Consider the following 17,287-nt stretch of genomic DNA (forward strand, 5'->3'; position numbering starts at 1 on the left):
CTGGGTTTTAGCTCAAACCCAGGACACTCCTATACCATTTTTAATATAGAAAAATTGTAAAGTCATTACTAAAGTGGCTCATCCTCTAGACCATTGTCACTATTATTTTTAATATTTGTATGGCTTTGTATTTGTACCTAGTTGTTCAAAAATGTTTTTCAGAAACATTCATTTAGGAAAAAATTTAAGTTTCCTGTCTTTCCTCTAGATTCTGAAACACGTATGGGCTTAAGGCACATGTATCCTGATCCTCCAAAAGATGACCAGACTCTAGAGATTCAACAGCAGGCGCTGTTGAGGGAGCAGCAGAAGAAACTTGACAGAATGAGAATGAGGAGAGAAATAGAAGGTAAGGAATGAATGGTCTAATGTAGTTGCAATTATTTTTACTTGTTTTGTATTTGATAAGAATAAAACCCCACCAGCTATAGTTTTACTTTTTTCAAGTTCAATGTCAGCACTGCAATACAAAACAGTAAAATGCTTCTATCATAATGTAAAGCATAAAAAAAAAGTCAAAACTTAAATATTACTGTGACTCTTTTTCTTTGGTTTTCTGAAAGTTCTGAAAGAACCTAGTACTTCACACTTCAAAAAAGTGCAAGAGAAAAATAATTTGGTTACTGTTTCTTTAAGAAAACTACAGAGGAGTAAAACTCTTCAGCTAATTTGTGATAGAAGCATTAGCAGGTAAGTTCCTTGTGGCATTTCTTCAGTTCTCAGTGAGGAGGTAGATGGCTTTGAACTGTGAATTGTTTAAAATGCAGCCGGTGTGTCTCCACCTTGGTATTTTTTTAATGGATTAAATTTCTGTAGTATTGGGTTGACTGTTTCAAAGTTTCAGAAATGTGTATCTGTAAGCACACTTTGCTTAAGTAACCGTATGTAAGATGTCATAACGACCTTGAGGTCCCAGAATGAAAATGTTGCTTGTGTCAGAGGTCATCCTAATAAAGTGAAATGTTAACATGCTAACATAGTAAAAGTTTTTAGATGCATACTGCAGAAATAGTGAAAAGTAAATGTAATGCCCCATTTTTGGATGCTGCACTTCACTCCAGATGTAATGTTCGTTTTGATATGTTTTACAAAAAGTCATGAAAGAACAGTATCTCAATTTATTTTGTATGTTATTTAAAAATGCCATGAAATTTGCTTCAACCTTTCCAAACGTTAGGGTTGCAACTATACAGATGAACTCAGTTTTGAGTGCAAGATAGAATAGTGTTCCCCTCTGTAATTCAGGCTGCCCTAACTAAACTTTTGATGAGAAGGTAACTTCATTTCTGTGGTGGATTGTCCTTGGCTAGCAGCAAAGCTCCTGCCCAGCTGCTCGCCTGCTCATGTTTCCTCACTCGTGTCCCTTGGCGAAATGAGGGAAACAGGAGGAATAAAGCCTGTTGGCCGAGGTTCAGACAGGGAGATTGCTTACCAGTTGCTGTTGTGGGCAAAACAGACTCAACTTGGGGGAAATTAATTTATTATCAATGTAAATAAATATTTAATTACTGATTTTCGAGTAGCAGGAAACAAAGACGAACATTAAAACCACACCTTGCCTGCTGCTTCCCCATGCCCGGCTTCACTCCTTGGCTTCTGACACCCCGGCTCCTCTCCCTTGGTACCACCCCAGGTTATGCCCAGTCCCTTGCAAGATGTGATGATGGGTGGCATAAGGTGGGAGGGGAGACGGGGTGATTACGGTCACAGCGGTTTCTCTCTGCTGCTCCTGTCTCCTTGCACTTTTCCATCTGCTCCACCTTAGTTTTCACCATGGGCTGCAGGGAAATCTCTGCTTTGGCACTTGGAGCACCTCCTCTTCCTCCTTCTTCTCTGACCTTAGTGTCTGCAGGGCTACTTCTCACCTTTTGGCCCTCACTGCTGCTCTTTATTTTGCCTGTTCTTTGCCCTTTTCACAGAGGCACCACAAGTCTGGCTGACGGGCTGTGTCCCGAGGTGGGACCATTGTGGTCCTGACTGCACCCAGCACAGGGCAGCACCTCACATCTTCTTACGGCAGCCACCCCTGTAGCCCCTCTACTTGCCACAGACACCCAGTACAATTTCAGATTGCTCCTTGGACTTTTTTTTAGCCTTAGAGATGAGATGAAAGTTTGGCATAAAAAACCCCAAGCACATATGAAAGGAAACCTTTCCATATTGCTTTAGGGAAATGGAATGGCTCTTCTTATTATCACTGGTCGTGCTTTAAGCCGTATTTGTGTTGCCTGGTAATGGACCCAGAGGTGAGCAAGATGACCAAGAGGTGGAGGGTGACAGTTACTTGCAGGGTGTTTTGTTTGGTGCCCTGGTGAGAGTTAAAGGTGATTCCTCTCCCACCGGTGTTCAAGCAACATGTGCAGTACAGCTTGTGGGTAACGTAACGTCGTGGTTGCAAATAAGCACACCTGTACCAATTTCTGCACTAATTACAAGCTCTTGAATATCTTTTAATGCCTAAGTGGAATGTATAGAGTTGTCTTCAGTCTTCCCCTCTGTGAGATTAACTGAAATGTTGAAAAATAATTCACTGGCTTCAACTGAGACCTGCGTGGGGTTTGGTTTTGGTTTTCTGTCATGAGAATATTTTTCAGTAGGCTTTAATTTAGTGTTGTCTGGAGGGGGACCTCCACCGCTTAGAAAGCAAATTTGCCCTTTTCGTTCATTTTAAGGACAAATACTCATTTTAGACATATGCTAATGCTAAAAGGATAATGCAGATTTACATGGTGACAACCTAAAGAGACATTTCCTTGGACAATTTAGATTAGTTGGTAGACAAGCAGCTGATTTCCAAAACAATTTCCAACTAATGCTTACAGAGGGGTCCTTGAGCAGCTTTTCCTCTTTCCTACTGCTTTACAGTGTCATTTAGCTTTATAGTCTGTCACTGGGTACTGAGTGAGAGAATTAATCATTTGCTATGTATCTCTCTATTTCCAGTTTATTTTCCGTAGAGACAGGTTCATCATCTTCCTCTGAAAATAGGTGAATGGTTTTATTGTCCGATTTAAGGCAGGAAGAAGAGATGAATTAAAGCAACATGTATTTTTGTACTGTGGGTGAAATGTCATATTATAGATTGCAGTGGCAAAGGCTTAGCTCTTTTCCCACTCTATTTGTAAGAGTTCTATACCTTACATCCTTCTTTACCTTTTTTCTCTGATATACTTTTCCCTTCTTTTTTTTTTAATTCTGTTTGTAAAAGAGAAATATCAGGACTATTAGTGGAGCTATATATATATATGATTTGTAGTTTGTAAATGCTTGCTCTGTCACTCTAAATACGGCAGTCTTTTGCAGACTTCTGGACACCTATTATTTTTAGGGGTAGGAAAAAAGGCACAGAAGCAGGTTTGCTGTTATTGCACTGCAGTGTTGGGCTCTGCTTGGCTGGAGTAACGTATGGGGAATGGGCAGGTTGTCAGTCCAGGAGGAGTAACAGCCCCTGTGCTGGGGGGTTTGGTGCTAGACTGAAAGTCAGCTGCACCCTGCATAAGTCTGCTAGGCAGGGATGCCAGAAATGAAAACTATCTCAATCAATATTTTATTTGAAGACCTAAACCAAATAAGAAGAGTAATTGCAGTTTTGCTTCCTTGTATTTCCAGTGTGCACGGGGGTCATCGTTAGATTAACTTCCAGGATGGTCCTCTCTGCTCTCCAGAGCTGAGGTTTTTATCCCTAGACACATATTTTCTTCTCCGAAATGATCGCTGCCTCGTTCAACCTCTCAGCCTCTCTTTGAAAGCTGCCAAATGTGGTGTCCTCAGCATGTCAAGCGTTGGTGCACTCTCAGGGCTTTTTGCACTCTCCTGCTCTGATCTTTGGAGACATTCAAAACCTGCCTGGATGCGTTCCTGTGTGCCTGCCCTAGGTGATCCTGGCAGGGGGGCTGGACTAGATGATCTTTTGAGGTCCCTTCCAACCCCTGACATTCTGTGATTCTGTGATTATTGCACCCTGACAGGGGCTGAGAGAACCGATTTCATCTAACGAGTTTATTGTGACATGACATCCCTCTTGTGAGTCAAATTGGTTCTCTGGATGTCCCACCTAGGGGAGAACATCATTAGTTCCGTTGATAGAAACACGCCTGCCCTGGCAAGCAGATGTCTTGAATATAGAATAAATATATTTTTTTTTTAGTATCCCTGAGTTTTAACTACAAAACTCTTGTAATGTTTAGCTTCACTACATGTAAATGAGACTGCTGACTCCCTCAGTCTAGCTCTTGATAGGCCACTAAAAATAACAGCAAAAACCAAAGTGGGATGAAAAAATACGTGGTTCAGGTGATCCCTAATTATAGAAGAAATAATTCATTCTTGATGTTCTAATTTTTGAACTTTGATACAGTATTGGTTTGGTTTTCTACTTGATTTATAGCAAGTTCAAACAAAAAATGGTAAATGAAGAGAGATTTCTTTCCATTATTGTTGTGGGTTTTTTCCCTGCTGTGAAGTTCAGGTGGAGTTTTAAGTGTTGCAGTTTAGCACTAGCGACCACTAGGATGTTGAATACCATTAACTTCCACTCTTTTTAATTCAGAAGTGTTTCAAATGTAAGAAAAATGTGACATGTATAAAATTTAATATCAAAGATGATTTCAAGAAAACTCTTATGCTAGGGAAGGGATAATAATCTTTATTATAGTAAGAAGGCCATTGACTTTGAGTTCTTGGGTGCTGTTTAAATGCTTTTTCATCTGAAGTTACTTAACCTGATGTGTTTTCTCAGTACTGTCTGTGTTCCATCTGTGTTAGGATTCAGCAGTGGGCAGAAAATATGAAAGAAACATTTCTTGCTAGTTCTGTGACTGGATGTTGTTAAAGATGCAGTAATTCAAATAATAAAGATCTTAAGGTATCAACAAATGAAACAGAACAGGGTAAAAAAGAGAAACCAAGTGTTGAGGCAGCAGCATTTTGTGCTGTGTTATGTTGCTTTGTTGGCTTTAACTGTGCTGCCCTCCCACAAATTCCTGTTTTTTACATTATTCAGTCAACATCTGGACATGCCCTTTCTATAACAAGTGTTTACAGTATTGTTGTAAAGACAGTGCAAAAGTAGTTTTGACTGTTGCAGCACAGAGAACTTTTTCAGAATTAGGCACAATTTAGTGCAATTTTAGTAGCTAACAAGGTGTGATTATATCTTTAAAAAAATAATTTTCAGTAGCCACAAAAATAGTTATGCTTCCTTTCCCTGGATAAAAAGTCAAATTTGGAACAAGATGGGAAATGGTTGATTTTTATTGGCAATGAATGATGAAGTTCTAGTGTGAGAAATATATTTGGTCTTTGGGTGAGACCAATGAATCCAGCCTTAATAAGGACTGCATGCACATGCTCAGCGTTCTTGGAAATAATGTACAGCCAAGTTCTGTTTGATTTCTCTGATTCTACTTAAATTGGCATAAGGAAACTGGAATAAACATTGCATTCATATATTTTAAAAATATTCATTACAGCGCGTGCAATCTTCAAGAAGAAATGCGTAACGATCTTCAATTTTGTAATAATATGCTGATAAAACTCAATATGCTTTAGTAATAACTGGGTTTATGTTAATAATATTTTGTCCCTTGTCTCTGCGGCTTTTGTTGATCAAGATGACTACACTTCTGGCAGTAACCCACAAACCACGAGACTGGTAAGACTAGAACAGGTTTTTTTATTATATTACTTTGCCTTTTCTCAAGTGTGAGAAATATTGTGTCTTTCAAAAACTGGGAGAAAGGAGTTACACTTGAATAACAAGGCAGGGAGCTTATTTACTTCCCTTGCCTGTCAGTACCATGAGTAACAGCTCCTTTAAACTCCTTGTTTATATAGAGATGGTTTGATTCTTTAACTCCCTTCTCTTAATATTTATTGGTACTTATGTTATATTTATATGATGTTAGATTGCCACTGGCAGTGGATGTTTAGTAGTGAAAACGAAGCCAAAAGCAGCTGCTCTGAATTCGGGTGGCTTAAGTGATGCACGTGGCAGTCAGTGATTGAATCTGTTGTCTCAAATGCTGTAGGTTTTTTTCTGGCTTGATGAAAGAGTGCAATAAAACACTATCAAATTGGAATTCTGCACTAACCCAAAGAGAGTTCAGTTGTGTCTCATGGGAAAGTGAAACCTTAGAAAACAGAAGACTGTGGAAGAGCAGAGCCATTAAGCCTCAAGGATAATGCTGTACTACGTGCAGAAATTAAACATTTTTTAATTAAAGAAAAATCACCTTAATGTACTCTATACTTGTAATTTATTGCCTGAAGTCCTTCTTCAGAGCAGTGCTTTGCAGTAAAAAACTTGTTTTTCTCTTATTCCGTCTCCTCTGATAGCTCCTACTGCTTTGATTTGAGTGGTTTTCAACAAAAATTATTCCATAGTAGAATTTCTGTAACAAAATGATTGCAGCTGTGCAGCGAACTATAAGTATTGCACTCAGTGTTTGTTATTACTGTGAAAAAAATCTGTTATTTTAGTGTTTTAGTATCAGACACTGTATGTGGTAGGATAAGGGAAACGTAAGGAATAGATCTTCCTTTGACCAATTCTTCACACAAACCTTAGGTGCAAAGCTCGCTTCTAGTGCTCGCTGCTCTGAAGCTCAGGCAGGGTAACGAGGATGCATTTCCTCACCAGGCACAGGCAGTTTCAGCAAATGGGGTTACTACAGAAAAGTTAAAAAAACCCCTAATGCTTAAAGAGAACATGAGTTATTTTAAAAGGAATAGTTTGGTGGGGTTTTTTATAGCCATGAAGTAGTAGATAGGACAGAAAACCACAGAGCTGCTGTTTGCAGAAGTTTTGCAATTACATTGGAAGTTACATTAATTATAATTTGGCCACAGAAAGATACTGAGGCATCTGAATTTGTGTGTCTTCTGTTTCACTTGTAGTTCAGGAATGAATCTCATGAATTTCTGAAAAACTCACTGTTGGAATCGGATAGCGCTTTTATTGGTGAGTTTGTACCTTCCCTTAGCCATGTTACGAGTGTACAAACGTTTCATTTAATCTGAAGATGTGTCTCAAATGATTATTACCGTTTTAGAAGTTGCAGTGGGTGTAGAAACTTTAAAATGCAGACCTTTACAGAATTGTACTGCAATAAATTTGTGTACGTCACACCGTAAAGTAATGATGATGCTCACTTGCCTTACACCTCTTCACATCTTTTCATGAGAAAGCATCTTTCTGAGCTCATTGTGCTCTGACTGGGCTGCTGGCCTTGTCAAGGAGCTTTCTCTGACAGCTTCCAAGCTTTGGATAAGGGAACTCTTAATATTGAAGGGAATTATTATTATTAAGGGAACTCTGTTATTATTATTAAGGGAACTCTAATATTGCAGCCCAGAAAGCCAGTCGTGTCCTGGGCTGCATCAAGAGGTGCGTGGCCAGCAGGTCAAGGGAGGTGATTCTCCCCCTCTACTCCACTCTCGTGAGACCCCACCTGGAGTACTGCGTCCAGTTCTGGAGCCCACAGCACAAGAAAGATCTGGACGTGCTGGAGTGTGTCCAGAGAAGGGCCACGAGGATGATGAGAGGGCTGGAGCACCTCTCCTGTGAAGACAGACTGAGAGAGTTGGGGCTGTTCAGTCTGCAGAAAAGCAGACTCTGAGGAGACCTTATTGTGGCCTTCCAGTGTCTCAAGGGGGCCCACAAGAAAGCTGGTGAGGGGCTTTTTAGGATGTCGGGTAGTGGTAGGACTAGGGGGAATGGATTGAAGCTGGAGATGGATCGGTTCAGATTGGATGTTAGGAAGAAGTTCTTCCCCATGAGGGTGGTGAGACACTGGCACAGGTTGCCCAGAGAGGTGGTGGAAGCCCCATCCCTGGAAGCTTTTAAGGCCAGGCTGGATGGGGCTCTGAGCAGCCTGATCTAGTGGGGGATGTCCCTGCCCTGTCTTTAAGGTCCCTTCCAACCCTGACCCTGACAATTCTATGATGCTATGATTTTTTCAGCAAATGTGTTATGGTGGTAAAATATGCATTGCACTTCCATTGTTCTGCAGCAAATAAACTAATATATTAGTGATCACAGTTTACAATTACAAGTGGTCCTCAGTGAAATAGAAGAGTGTTGGGCAGACAATAATTAATTTCATTTTTATCCTTTAGTTTTGCAGGCATGCTTGATTTTTAAGTATGATTTATAGGGGTTTAAACTAGTGATTGCTCACTTTTCTGCTGTTCACACGTTTCTTCATTTCACATAACTTGCATCATCACACCTAAATCATGGTCACTTCTTAATCATCTGAAGAAGGTGATTTAGAGTTTTCTATTTTGGATGGAGGACTATCTCTCACATTATTCAACCTATCTATGCATGTATGTAGAAGTGCTCTTTCAGATATATTTTATTTCCAGTTCTACTTATAAGGCTAGAGCTTCTCTTTTTTTTGTAAATTTTATGAGTGAGGGTTTCTTTTAAGTTTTAAAAGGCTAAAATTTATCTTTAAAAAAAAAAATAATCCAACCAGCTCAGGCCTCTATGTGTTATTTTTCATTAGTAAGTATTACAGTACCTTGAAATTCTCTTCAATCATTGATAGGCATCTTATTAATGTATATAAATATCTGAGGGGTGGATGTCAAGAGGAAGGGGACAATCTCTTTTCAGTAATGCCCAGCCATAGAAAAAGAAATAATGGATTTAAGTTAGAACATAAGAAGTTCCACCTCAATGTGAAGAGAAACTTCTTTACTGTGAGGGTGACAAGAGCCCTGGCACAGGCTGCCCAGGGAGGTTGTGGAGTCTCCTTCTCTGGAGACATTCAAAACCCGCCTGGACGTGTTCCTGTGTGACCTGCTGTAGGTGATCCTGCTCTGGCAGGGGGGCTGGACTAGATGATCTCTAGAGGTCCCTTCCAACCCCTGACATTCTGTGATTCTGTGATGCGAAATCCTCTTACAAGGTTTTATTCGTTGCTGTAGGGAAGATGCCGTGGATTCCTACAAGTGCTTTTTAATGAAGCTAGATATGTTTCCTTACAGCGATGATTGTTAATTCTGGCTTTGGTTAAAAGCGCAGTTTTTCGTTTGAAATGCAGTCAGGATTATTTTGTTAAGGTGCAAGTCCTGTAGTATGGGATAGAACCCGCACTGAGATGGACACGGGATGGAGCATTCAGCCTTGTTCAGTGCAGTTGGTACTCTCTGTGGTCTGCAACACATTCTTCTTCAGCTTAGGAAATACCATTTATTGGTTACGGCCGAAATGATGAAAGGAGGCTTTAGGGGAGCCCGTGGGTCTGGGATCTGGTGCAGTGCCTGTGGCCAGAGGTGGCGTGTGGGCAAGAGCGTGGGGCAGCGGGCAGGCGTGTGGCACCGCGGCAGAGCGCTCCTCCAGCCTTGTGTGACTCGGAGCTCAGAGGCTTCCCGAGGCAAACGCTGCGCGTTTGCATTTAGTAAGTCCTGCAAAGCTGTGCCTCAGTAGGTTGTCTTCCGCAAACTGGAATCGGCGATTTGGAATCCCTCTAATTGTTTGCCCTCAGCAGCATCGTGTGGATGCGTTTCCCCATGACGACACCTTCTGCGAATGATCCCCTTTCAGCTGCTGTGAACCTGCCGCCTGTGTAATGGGTGCCCCTTGGGTTTATTCACCGCTTTCACAAGGTCTGTGATATTTATAGTCCTCTCCTATTTCCTCCTTGTTCCCTTCCAGCCAAGTCTTGCAGCTTAGTGAGGTGAATGAGTTAACTTGCAATACTACTGATTCACTTTTTTTTTTCTTTTTTCCCCACATCATTGAGAACTGTAGTGGAAAAATGTATTCCCCAGCACTGAGCTGTCGGCACGATGCCTTTCTTAACCTTTGCAGTGTTTGGACTTTATTAAAATTACTTACGATTTATATTTATTTATAGGTATGAAAATTCTGAATATGAATCTGGTGACTTCCAGCCAGCCTTGAAATGAAAAATAAAAAACCTAATTATCTGTGGGCTGCCCTCTCCGTGAAGTGTGCTGCTCACATTGTCTGAGGGTCTTTTGTGAAATACTTGTGGTGTATTTTAGCAGTGTTTTTAAATTTCCTAAGAAGAGCATAACATTACTCCTGCTTTTGGCCTCGCTTGGAACTCTAAAATTCATTAGTGTAATGCAGTGATTTGAAAGCACGTCTGTGTGGCAGTAGCTGAACGATAGATGCTTACAGGAACAGGTAGCATCTCACACTGATGAAACACTCAAGGTGCAAATAAATTCTTCTTTAGCTTGTACCTTGTTTCTGTTGTGACAAATTCACACAAATGTTTTTTGTATTCTGAGCAATAGCACTATTTTGAATATAATGAAGGTCAGCTGATATTGTAACTAGACCTCTGATCAGTGGATTGTTAGCTATGCACCATTTCAAGATTATGCTTTGATTTTATTTTTTTGAAGCATTTGTGATGAGAGCATGAGTATGGTGAAACTGAGGGAGGGAAAAGAATGGAATACAATTTTTATTTATAGGGAAAAATGGACTGGTAATGTGAACAGATATTTTAAAATAGCTGTCTTTGTTTCTGTGACCTTCCTTGATATCAATCAAATTTACTTTTCAAACCTATGTATTTCAGTTTTCAACTAAAAGAATTGTTACTGCTAAAATTTCATTTGAAGATCTTTGAAATCTGTGAATGATAGAAATGAAAACCCCATTCTTTCCACAGATATGGTTTATTTTTAATGTCACAGTATGTCATTTTAAAAAAATGAAGAATTGTGCAGTACCCTGTGTGTGTGTGTATATATATTTAGGCACATTTATTTATTTGTTTATTTTATCTTAAGTTGTCATACTAGATTGACTAGGAGCCTTTCCAAAAGGTGACTTCATTGTCACAAAGTGTAGTTGGTGGTAATGGATTCTGTGCTGGTTTTGCTAAGCAGAGTCTTTTCTTTTTCTGGGAGGCTCTGCTTCTTGGAGGGAGGTACTGGAGGGACTGAACTAGAAAACAGAGCCCACTCTCTGCGCCAAGCAGCAGCAAAACCTTAAACCACCCCCCGAGCAGTGGTTGCTGGTCCTGGAGAAAAAGAATCTTTTTGAAATAGTTTGTATTTGAAGTAGTTTCTGTGTGACCTGTTTACACACATAATTTCGTACATGATTGTATCTTTTTATGCCTCCAATTTGCCTGGTGGTATCTTTTTCTAGCAGAGATACTATACTCATTCGAGTACTTGTTTTTCTTAAAGGTCTAGGTATAAACAAGAAATGGTGAAGTAATAGGTGGTGGATTTGCAGGATGTTAAATGCCTTATCCTCTGCATAAGAGAGATCTTATCTCAAGATATTTATTCCTTCTCTTGACTTTTGAAGTTCATCCCTTGTTGCATTTGTGGTACCTTGTTCTTCTGCCTGCATCTGGGTTATCGCTGGCTTCATGCAAGATGTCCTAATTAATACATTCCTTTGATTCCCGCGGTTAAATCACAGAATCACAGAATGTCAGGGGTTGGAAGGGACCTTGAAAGATCATCTGTTCCAAAGATCGTCTAGTCTAACCCCCTGCCAGAGCAGGATCACTTAAGAGTAGGTCACACAGGAACGCATCCAGGTGGGTTTTGAAAGTCTCCAGAGAAGGAGACTCCACAACCTCTCTGGACAGTTTGTTCCAGTGCTCTGTCACCCTCACAGTGAAAAAGCTTTTCCTTATCTTTACATGGAATCTTCTATGCTCCAGCTTGCACCTGTTGCCTCTTGATCAAGTACAATATATTGGCTTTATTTCAAAACATAAATGGTATGTAACATTGTCTAGCGTTTTGATTTCCTTGAAAACTATTCCACCTGTTTTTCCAGGTGCTAATGGGGAAACGTTTCCTGCCTTAGAAGAAGTTAATATATCACCACAGCATCCACCTTCTGCACGGGAGAGGAGACGAATAAAGCAGAAAGCTCTGGAGTGCGCTGTACGTACGATAATGGGATTGGCTTAAATACAAAGGTGGACCACAGCTCTAATGGCAGCTGATGTTCCTGTGGTTCCGTAGTGGCTAGACGATGTGGATACTGAAGAGTGTACATGTATAGCTATTTGCCCTTTCAAAAAGGATGCTATTTAACTGAAGGATTTGTGCATTTTCACATTTTCTCCAGGAGGATGTTCCACTGGTGCAGACACCGGTGCTGCAGCCTGATGGCTTTTCTTTGCACTCGAACTTCAGTCTCGATGTCGATCAGTTGAAAGGCAAGAACGAGGAACGATTGCACAGACTGACTGAGCTCCAGCAGAAATCTGCCTACTTAGGTATGCTCTGTGTAGTAGAGATGAGGCAGTGAATACTAAGTCATTCCAATAATTAAAGGAACAAATATTAATAGACTGCCTGTAGTGGAAAAGCAAGCAACTGGTTGGTTGAAATGTAGGAATTATTTGTAGAGCTTTATAGCTGCTGGAAGAGATTCCCAGCAAACTTCAACACAGCTTTTTAGAGTAAGTTTAGAGGAAGCAGTAGGAAAAGATGCTCTGATTCCTGTCTGGTGAGCCACTCACGCTTGTCCTGCCTGCACCACTTTTCATATTGCGATGTGTCACTGCTGGGGATCCAGCTGCGCAGCTGAAATGGTCGTGGAAAGAAATGAAACTCGTGACAGATGAATGTTGATGGTGTGCCTGGGTGAGTTCACTGGCGTTCCTAGGAATCAGATATCGGTGGTCCAACTGGCATAAGATATGCTAAAAAATCATGTATAAAGCACTTCCATTTCTAGTTAATCTGGATTTTTTTAGTGGTTTGTTAACATAAGTGATCATTTGGTATTTGAGGTTGATACTGATACCTCTTTCACTATACAGACGCTTCAGTTTATGATGTGTGCCTTGTGACTGTGTAATACAGCGAATTCCTGGGAGGTATCTCAGAGCTGCCTCGTGTAGATCCACTTTGTTTATGGGGTACCAATTATGGCAACTATTAGCGGCCTTTAGTTTCTCACCTGGATTATGAGCCAGTTGATACACTTTGTGCTCATGATTTTCATGTGAGTCTGAAAGCTCCTTTTTTTAGGAGGCCGTTGCTATGCTGTCTGGGCAATTGCAGTGTCTGTCGGTATCCTTTTTCTAACCTTAATGAGAGTACAGATGCTGACAGTCTTTATGATTCTGTTGCTATGGGTACTCTGAGAAGCACTTCATGCATTTTTTGTTTGTTTCAACCATCTCAACTGTGATTTTTTTAATCACTAAAGAGCCCCAAAAATCCGGTTCTTTTTTTTTTTCTATAATCTAAACAAATTCTTTACTTATTTTACTCCACCAAGCGTTTTTGCTGTGTGAACTTCTTTTACATCTCTGCACTTGTTCTATCTCACTTCTTTTATATCAGCCTGTATCGTGCGAACTACATTTTATTTTGTTTGCCTTCTGTTCAGCATGGTCTCCAGAACTTCAGGCTTTAGATATATATAATTTTTATGTGTGTGTATGTGTGTATATATATAAATATATTTATATGCCTCTATATAGCTTGTTCTTTGGAACACATGGGTACCATCACTCATCCTTGGCATATGTGCCTCTTGGAAATGTAACAAGAGATCCTTTTGCTCAGCTCTGGTTGTTAGGGCAGCGCTGCTGCCTGCACACATTTAAAAAAAAAAAAAAAAAGAGTGAGGCCAAATGGTTTTATTCCTTTTCCCTAGCAGTTTGATGGAACCTTTGTGGCATCCTCTTGCTTTCCTAACAGCTAGGATTATTATTTCTCCTCTGCTCTCGGATGTATGGTTGGGAGAAAACAACTCTGTGAAGTGTATAACTAAGGAACTTAAACTGGTTTTCCTCCCTTGAAATGACCAGGAGATGGCAATTTACAGGCTTTGTTAAACTTCAAGAGCTGATCCTGTTGGCACAGCAAGGAGGCTCTGGTCACAGCAGTTCACTTTCTTTTATGGGACTGATGTGGGAATCCTAAAGCCAGCCTAGCATTGTTTTCTGAACTGGAAAATTAGTGCATGTTGGAGCCAGGCCTCCTCCTCTGCTTTCACCCACCCCCCCAAAAAACCATTCCCATCAGCATAGACTTGGTGAGTGTTTTGGGCAATGACGTCTCCGCAAGCTGGCAACTCCTCTCTCCAGTGCGCAATCTAGGCATGTTCTGATGGTGTAAGCAAGGGCAGACTTCTCACAGGTTTGAGCACGTTAAGTACGCGGCTGAGACCCTGCTACTTGTGCCTAAATTGCGTGAGACTTAAGGCATTCCCCTGTGCCTTTAACTGAAGGAAAGCTGGAGCCCGCAAAGAGCTACAGTGGGCAGCAGCGTCAGTGCAGGCTCAAGAGTGCTGAAGGAGTTTGTTCTCACTGAGGGGCAGAACGTCCACCTGCTGGTGCTCAGCAGGAGTCCTTCATGCAGAGGAGAGAGGTCTCGTATCTCCAGCCTCCAGATACAAACTGTGATTTATCAACTGGCAACTCCAAAGAAAATTCTTCGTATGTGGCCCGAGGAAGAACAGTGTTTTATGGAGTACACAAAGTGTAGCAATTCATGATGACGCCGATTTTGTACTGTAGCTGATCTGTTGCACTTCCTAGAAGCTGCACCAAAGGAGTGCGACACAGCGATGTGCACTATGATCTTTATCTGTGACAAAACAGTTGTTCTTGCGCGCTCTCTCTCTCTCCTGGGAGATCTCATGGCTTTGTCCTTGAAGGCAGTGATAGTTAAACTCAGGGAAATGCAGCCTTCTGGCATGGAAGTCTGTAGTTTGTCTCTATGCAAATACATTCTTTTAATTTTATTGTTTCTAAATATCTCTCTTAAAAGTAGCAAAGAGAAAATTAATTGTCTTTAGCTGTTACTTTGTCTGCCACGTGGTATCATTAACTGCGGCAGAATTTATGTATAGAAGAACTGCAGGTTCCAGCCAACAGGAGGATTCATCTGACCTGGGATTTAGGAGACAGAGAGGGTCACCCTGCCAGCTCTAAACCCAGCATCGAGTGCAGGACAGGCCCTAGAGCGAGGGAGGCCTGTTTAACACTTCTAATATTATAGAGAACTTTTGTTTCAACCAGACTGAGAAGGCTGGGAGGATGAGCACATTGCCGTCTGTATGATGTGACAGAACTAGTGGATTCACTGCCAAGTGCTTTTTGAGCAAAAAGTATTTGGCATTTGGTTTCAGAACCTGCATCCCTGCCTTAGACGCTAAGAGGAAAACTGAGCCTTTGCACCCAGCAGCTGTGGGGTTGTCCAGTTTCTCTCCTCCCTTCATCTCCCCACACCTGGCTGCTGCTGCTTCTGCAGGACTTGGGTCCTCATACCCATGCCTAGACCATCAACTGCCAAGTTCTCCTGAGTAGCTTTAGAAGACTGGTTTAAAAATCAAGTTTTAAAAGTAATCTTTTTTTCTTTGTTTTCAGAATAAAACCCCTAAGTTTAGAGAAAAAAGTCATCCAAATACTTAAATTACCTGGCACTTCAGAATTGCATAAGTCGTTAAAGAAAATACTGGAATTACTGTGTTTCTGCAAAAATTTATTTTTTTATATTTTTTTTTCCCCTAATCTGGAGTCTTCAATCATTTTCCTGCCCAGCTTAAAAAAACCCCAACAAGAACCTCTTCATTTACATGATTTGGCTTTGTTCGAGAACATTGCAATTTTCATACCAATTCACCTGTTCATACTATACACTGATTATACGTGTGTGGAGAGTTGCATTATTTTTTGGTTTATCTATGTAAAAATGTTGTGAAGCCAAAAGATAAACAGCACAGAGAAATTCTTGCTATAAATATATAACTATAAAAGGATATATCATTTATGCTGTTTGAGAATCCAGACTAAAAAATGAGGTATTAGGAACGTATGAATGATTGACTGACTTGAAACTAGCAATTAGTGGGCTTCAGAGTGTTAACGACCCCGAGTTCAAAGGCAGGGCTGTTCTCTTGTGGGTTGGTTTTTTTCCTTCGGTTTTGTGCGGTTTGTTTTGTAGCTGGACAACTTTCCCAGGGCGCATTTCAGAACAATGCTGCGTCCAGGTTATTAGCCCAGCTGGACTGTGCTGTGCAGACTTGCTTGCACTGGCACTCTTCACCAATGTTAAAATAATTCTTCCTGAGTGAGAGACAGATTGTGCAAGAGTGTTTAGCCATATTGCTGAAATTTAATGATCTTGGTTTATATGTGTAATCTGCACTGATTTGACTTCTTATAAAAGGAGGCTCTGGGAAAGCAAGAACCTCCTATGTCTATCTGAGGCTGCTGGTATTGACCCCTTCTTTATCTGGCAGGAGAGGAGCTGTTGGCATCAGGCATCAAAGACTTGAGTCTTCAGCTGTTGCCTCTAGTTCCCAAGAACAGCAAAAGTGTGTGTTAAGTAGAAACAAATGTAATTTAAGAGCATTATTTATGTATTTATCGTAGACAGATAAGCCTGTTCAATGTAACAAAATGCAGTGATAAGAGGCGATAAGCTTTTGTTCCCCTTTAACATACACGCATCGCTCTCCTTCTCTCTCAGGCGATTCCCTGTCGTCAGGAGAAGCAGACACCCCGTTGAAGCAGGCGCAGGCGGACGTGCGGCCCGGCTCCACTGACACAGTTGCGACAGAGCCCTGGCTGCGACCGGGAACCTCAGAGCCGCTCCAGAGGTTCATGGCTGAGCGGTCCAGCTCGGCAAAGCTTTCGCCTGAAACCGCGCTCCCCCTGAGCTGGCAAGGCCTGTCCACAGCGCACGGTTGACTCCGGCCCTGCTGTGAGCCAGCTGTGCGCCAGCTGTGCCTCCCAGCGTGGCAGGGGCTCTTCAGCGCTACTGCACTTTCCAGAGGCTCTTGTAGGGGATAGTTCTTGTCCACGTTCCTAGCATGGAGTTGTGTGTGTAAGTTAAAATAGCAATAATAAGGGAACAGAAGCTGCAGCATAACAGAGATGTTGGGCAGGGATGTTTTTGTGTGGTGTGGGAAGGGGAGGAAGAGCGTGGTGGTTTTTGCACTTTTATAAAAGTTCAGTTTCAGTGTCAGAGCTGGACTTAGCACAGAAACAGTGTGTGTGAGTGTGAATTTGGTATTAATTTTTAGCTTCGTTTATAGATAAACTTCAAAACTGTCTGGCAATAGAGTAACCCAAGAGCAGAGGTGTGTTTTAAACTTTTACCAAAAGAGTAAGTAACTTGTAGAAGGGTGATTGCTTTTCATGCAGTGATGAGTGCTGTCCTGCAGTTTCATAGAAAAATGACTATTAGCAATGTGTCTTATGTTCTCTAACCTGTTCTGTGCTGGAAATACAGATACTGTTGCATATATTTATGGTTCTGATGTAAGAGTTAATAAATTATTTTGTTACCAAAAAAG

General features: G+C 41.1%; 1 protein-coding gene across 1 annotated transcript; it reads left to right on the forward strand.

Annotated features, from left to right (window-relative positions):
• Positions 1-208: 208 nt before the first annotated feature.
• LOC104271674 (centrosome and spindle pole-associated protein 1-like) lies at positions 209-16,679 on the forward strand (the record flags this gene model as incomplete). Its single annotated transcript, XM_009866409.1, has 6 exons — positions 209-349; positions 2,214-2,380; positions 6,898-6,961; positions 11,795-11,904; positions 12,092-12,242; positions 16,459-16,679. Coding segments are annotated over 6 exons (854 nt in total), but the record flags the coding sequence as incomplete, so codon positions are not given.
• Between the last annotated feature and the right edge of the window lie 608 nt (positions 16,680-17,287).

Source organism: Apaloderma vittatum, unplaced genomic scaffold (genome assembly GCF_000703405.1).
Source record: "Apaloderma vittatum isolate BGI_N311 unplaced genomic scaffold, ASM70340v1 scaffold33253, whole genome shotgun sequence".
Lineage (NCBI taxonomy): Eukaryota > Metazoa > Chordata > Aves > Trogoniformes > Trogonidae > Apaloderma > Apaloderma vittatum.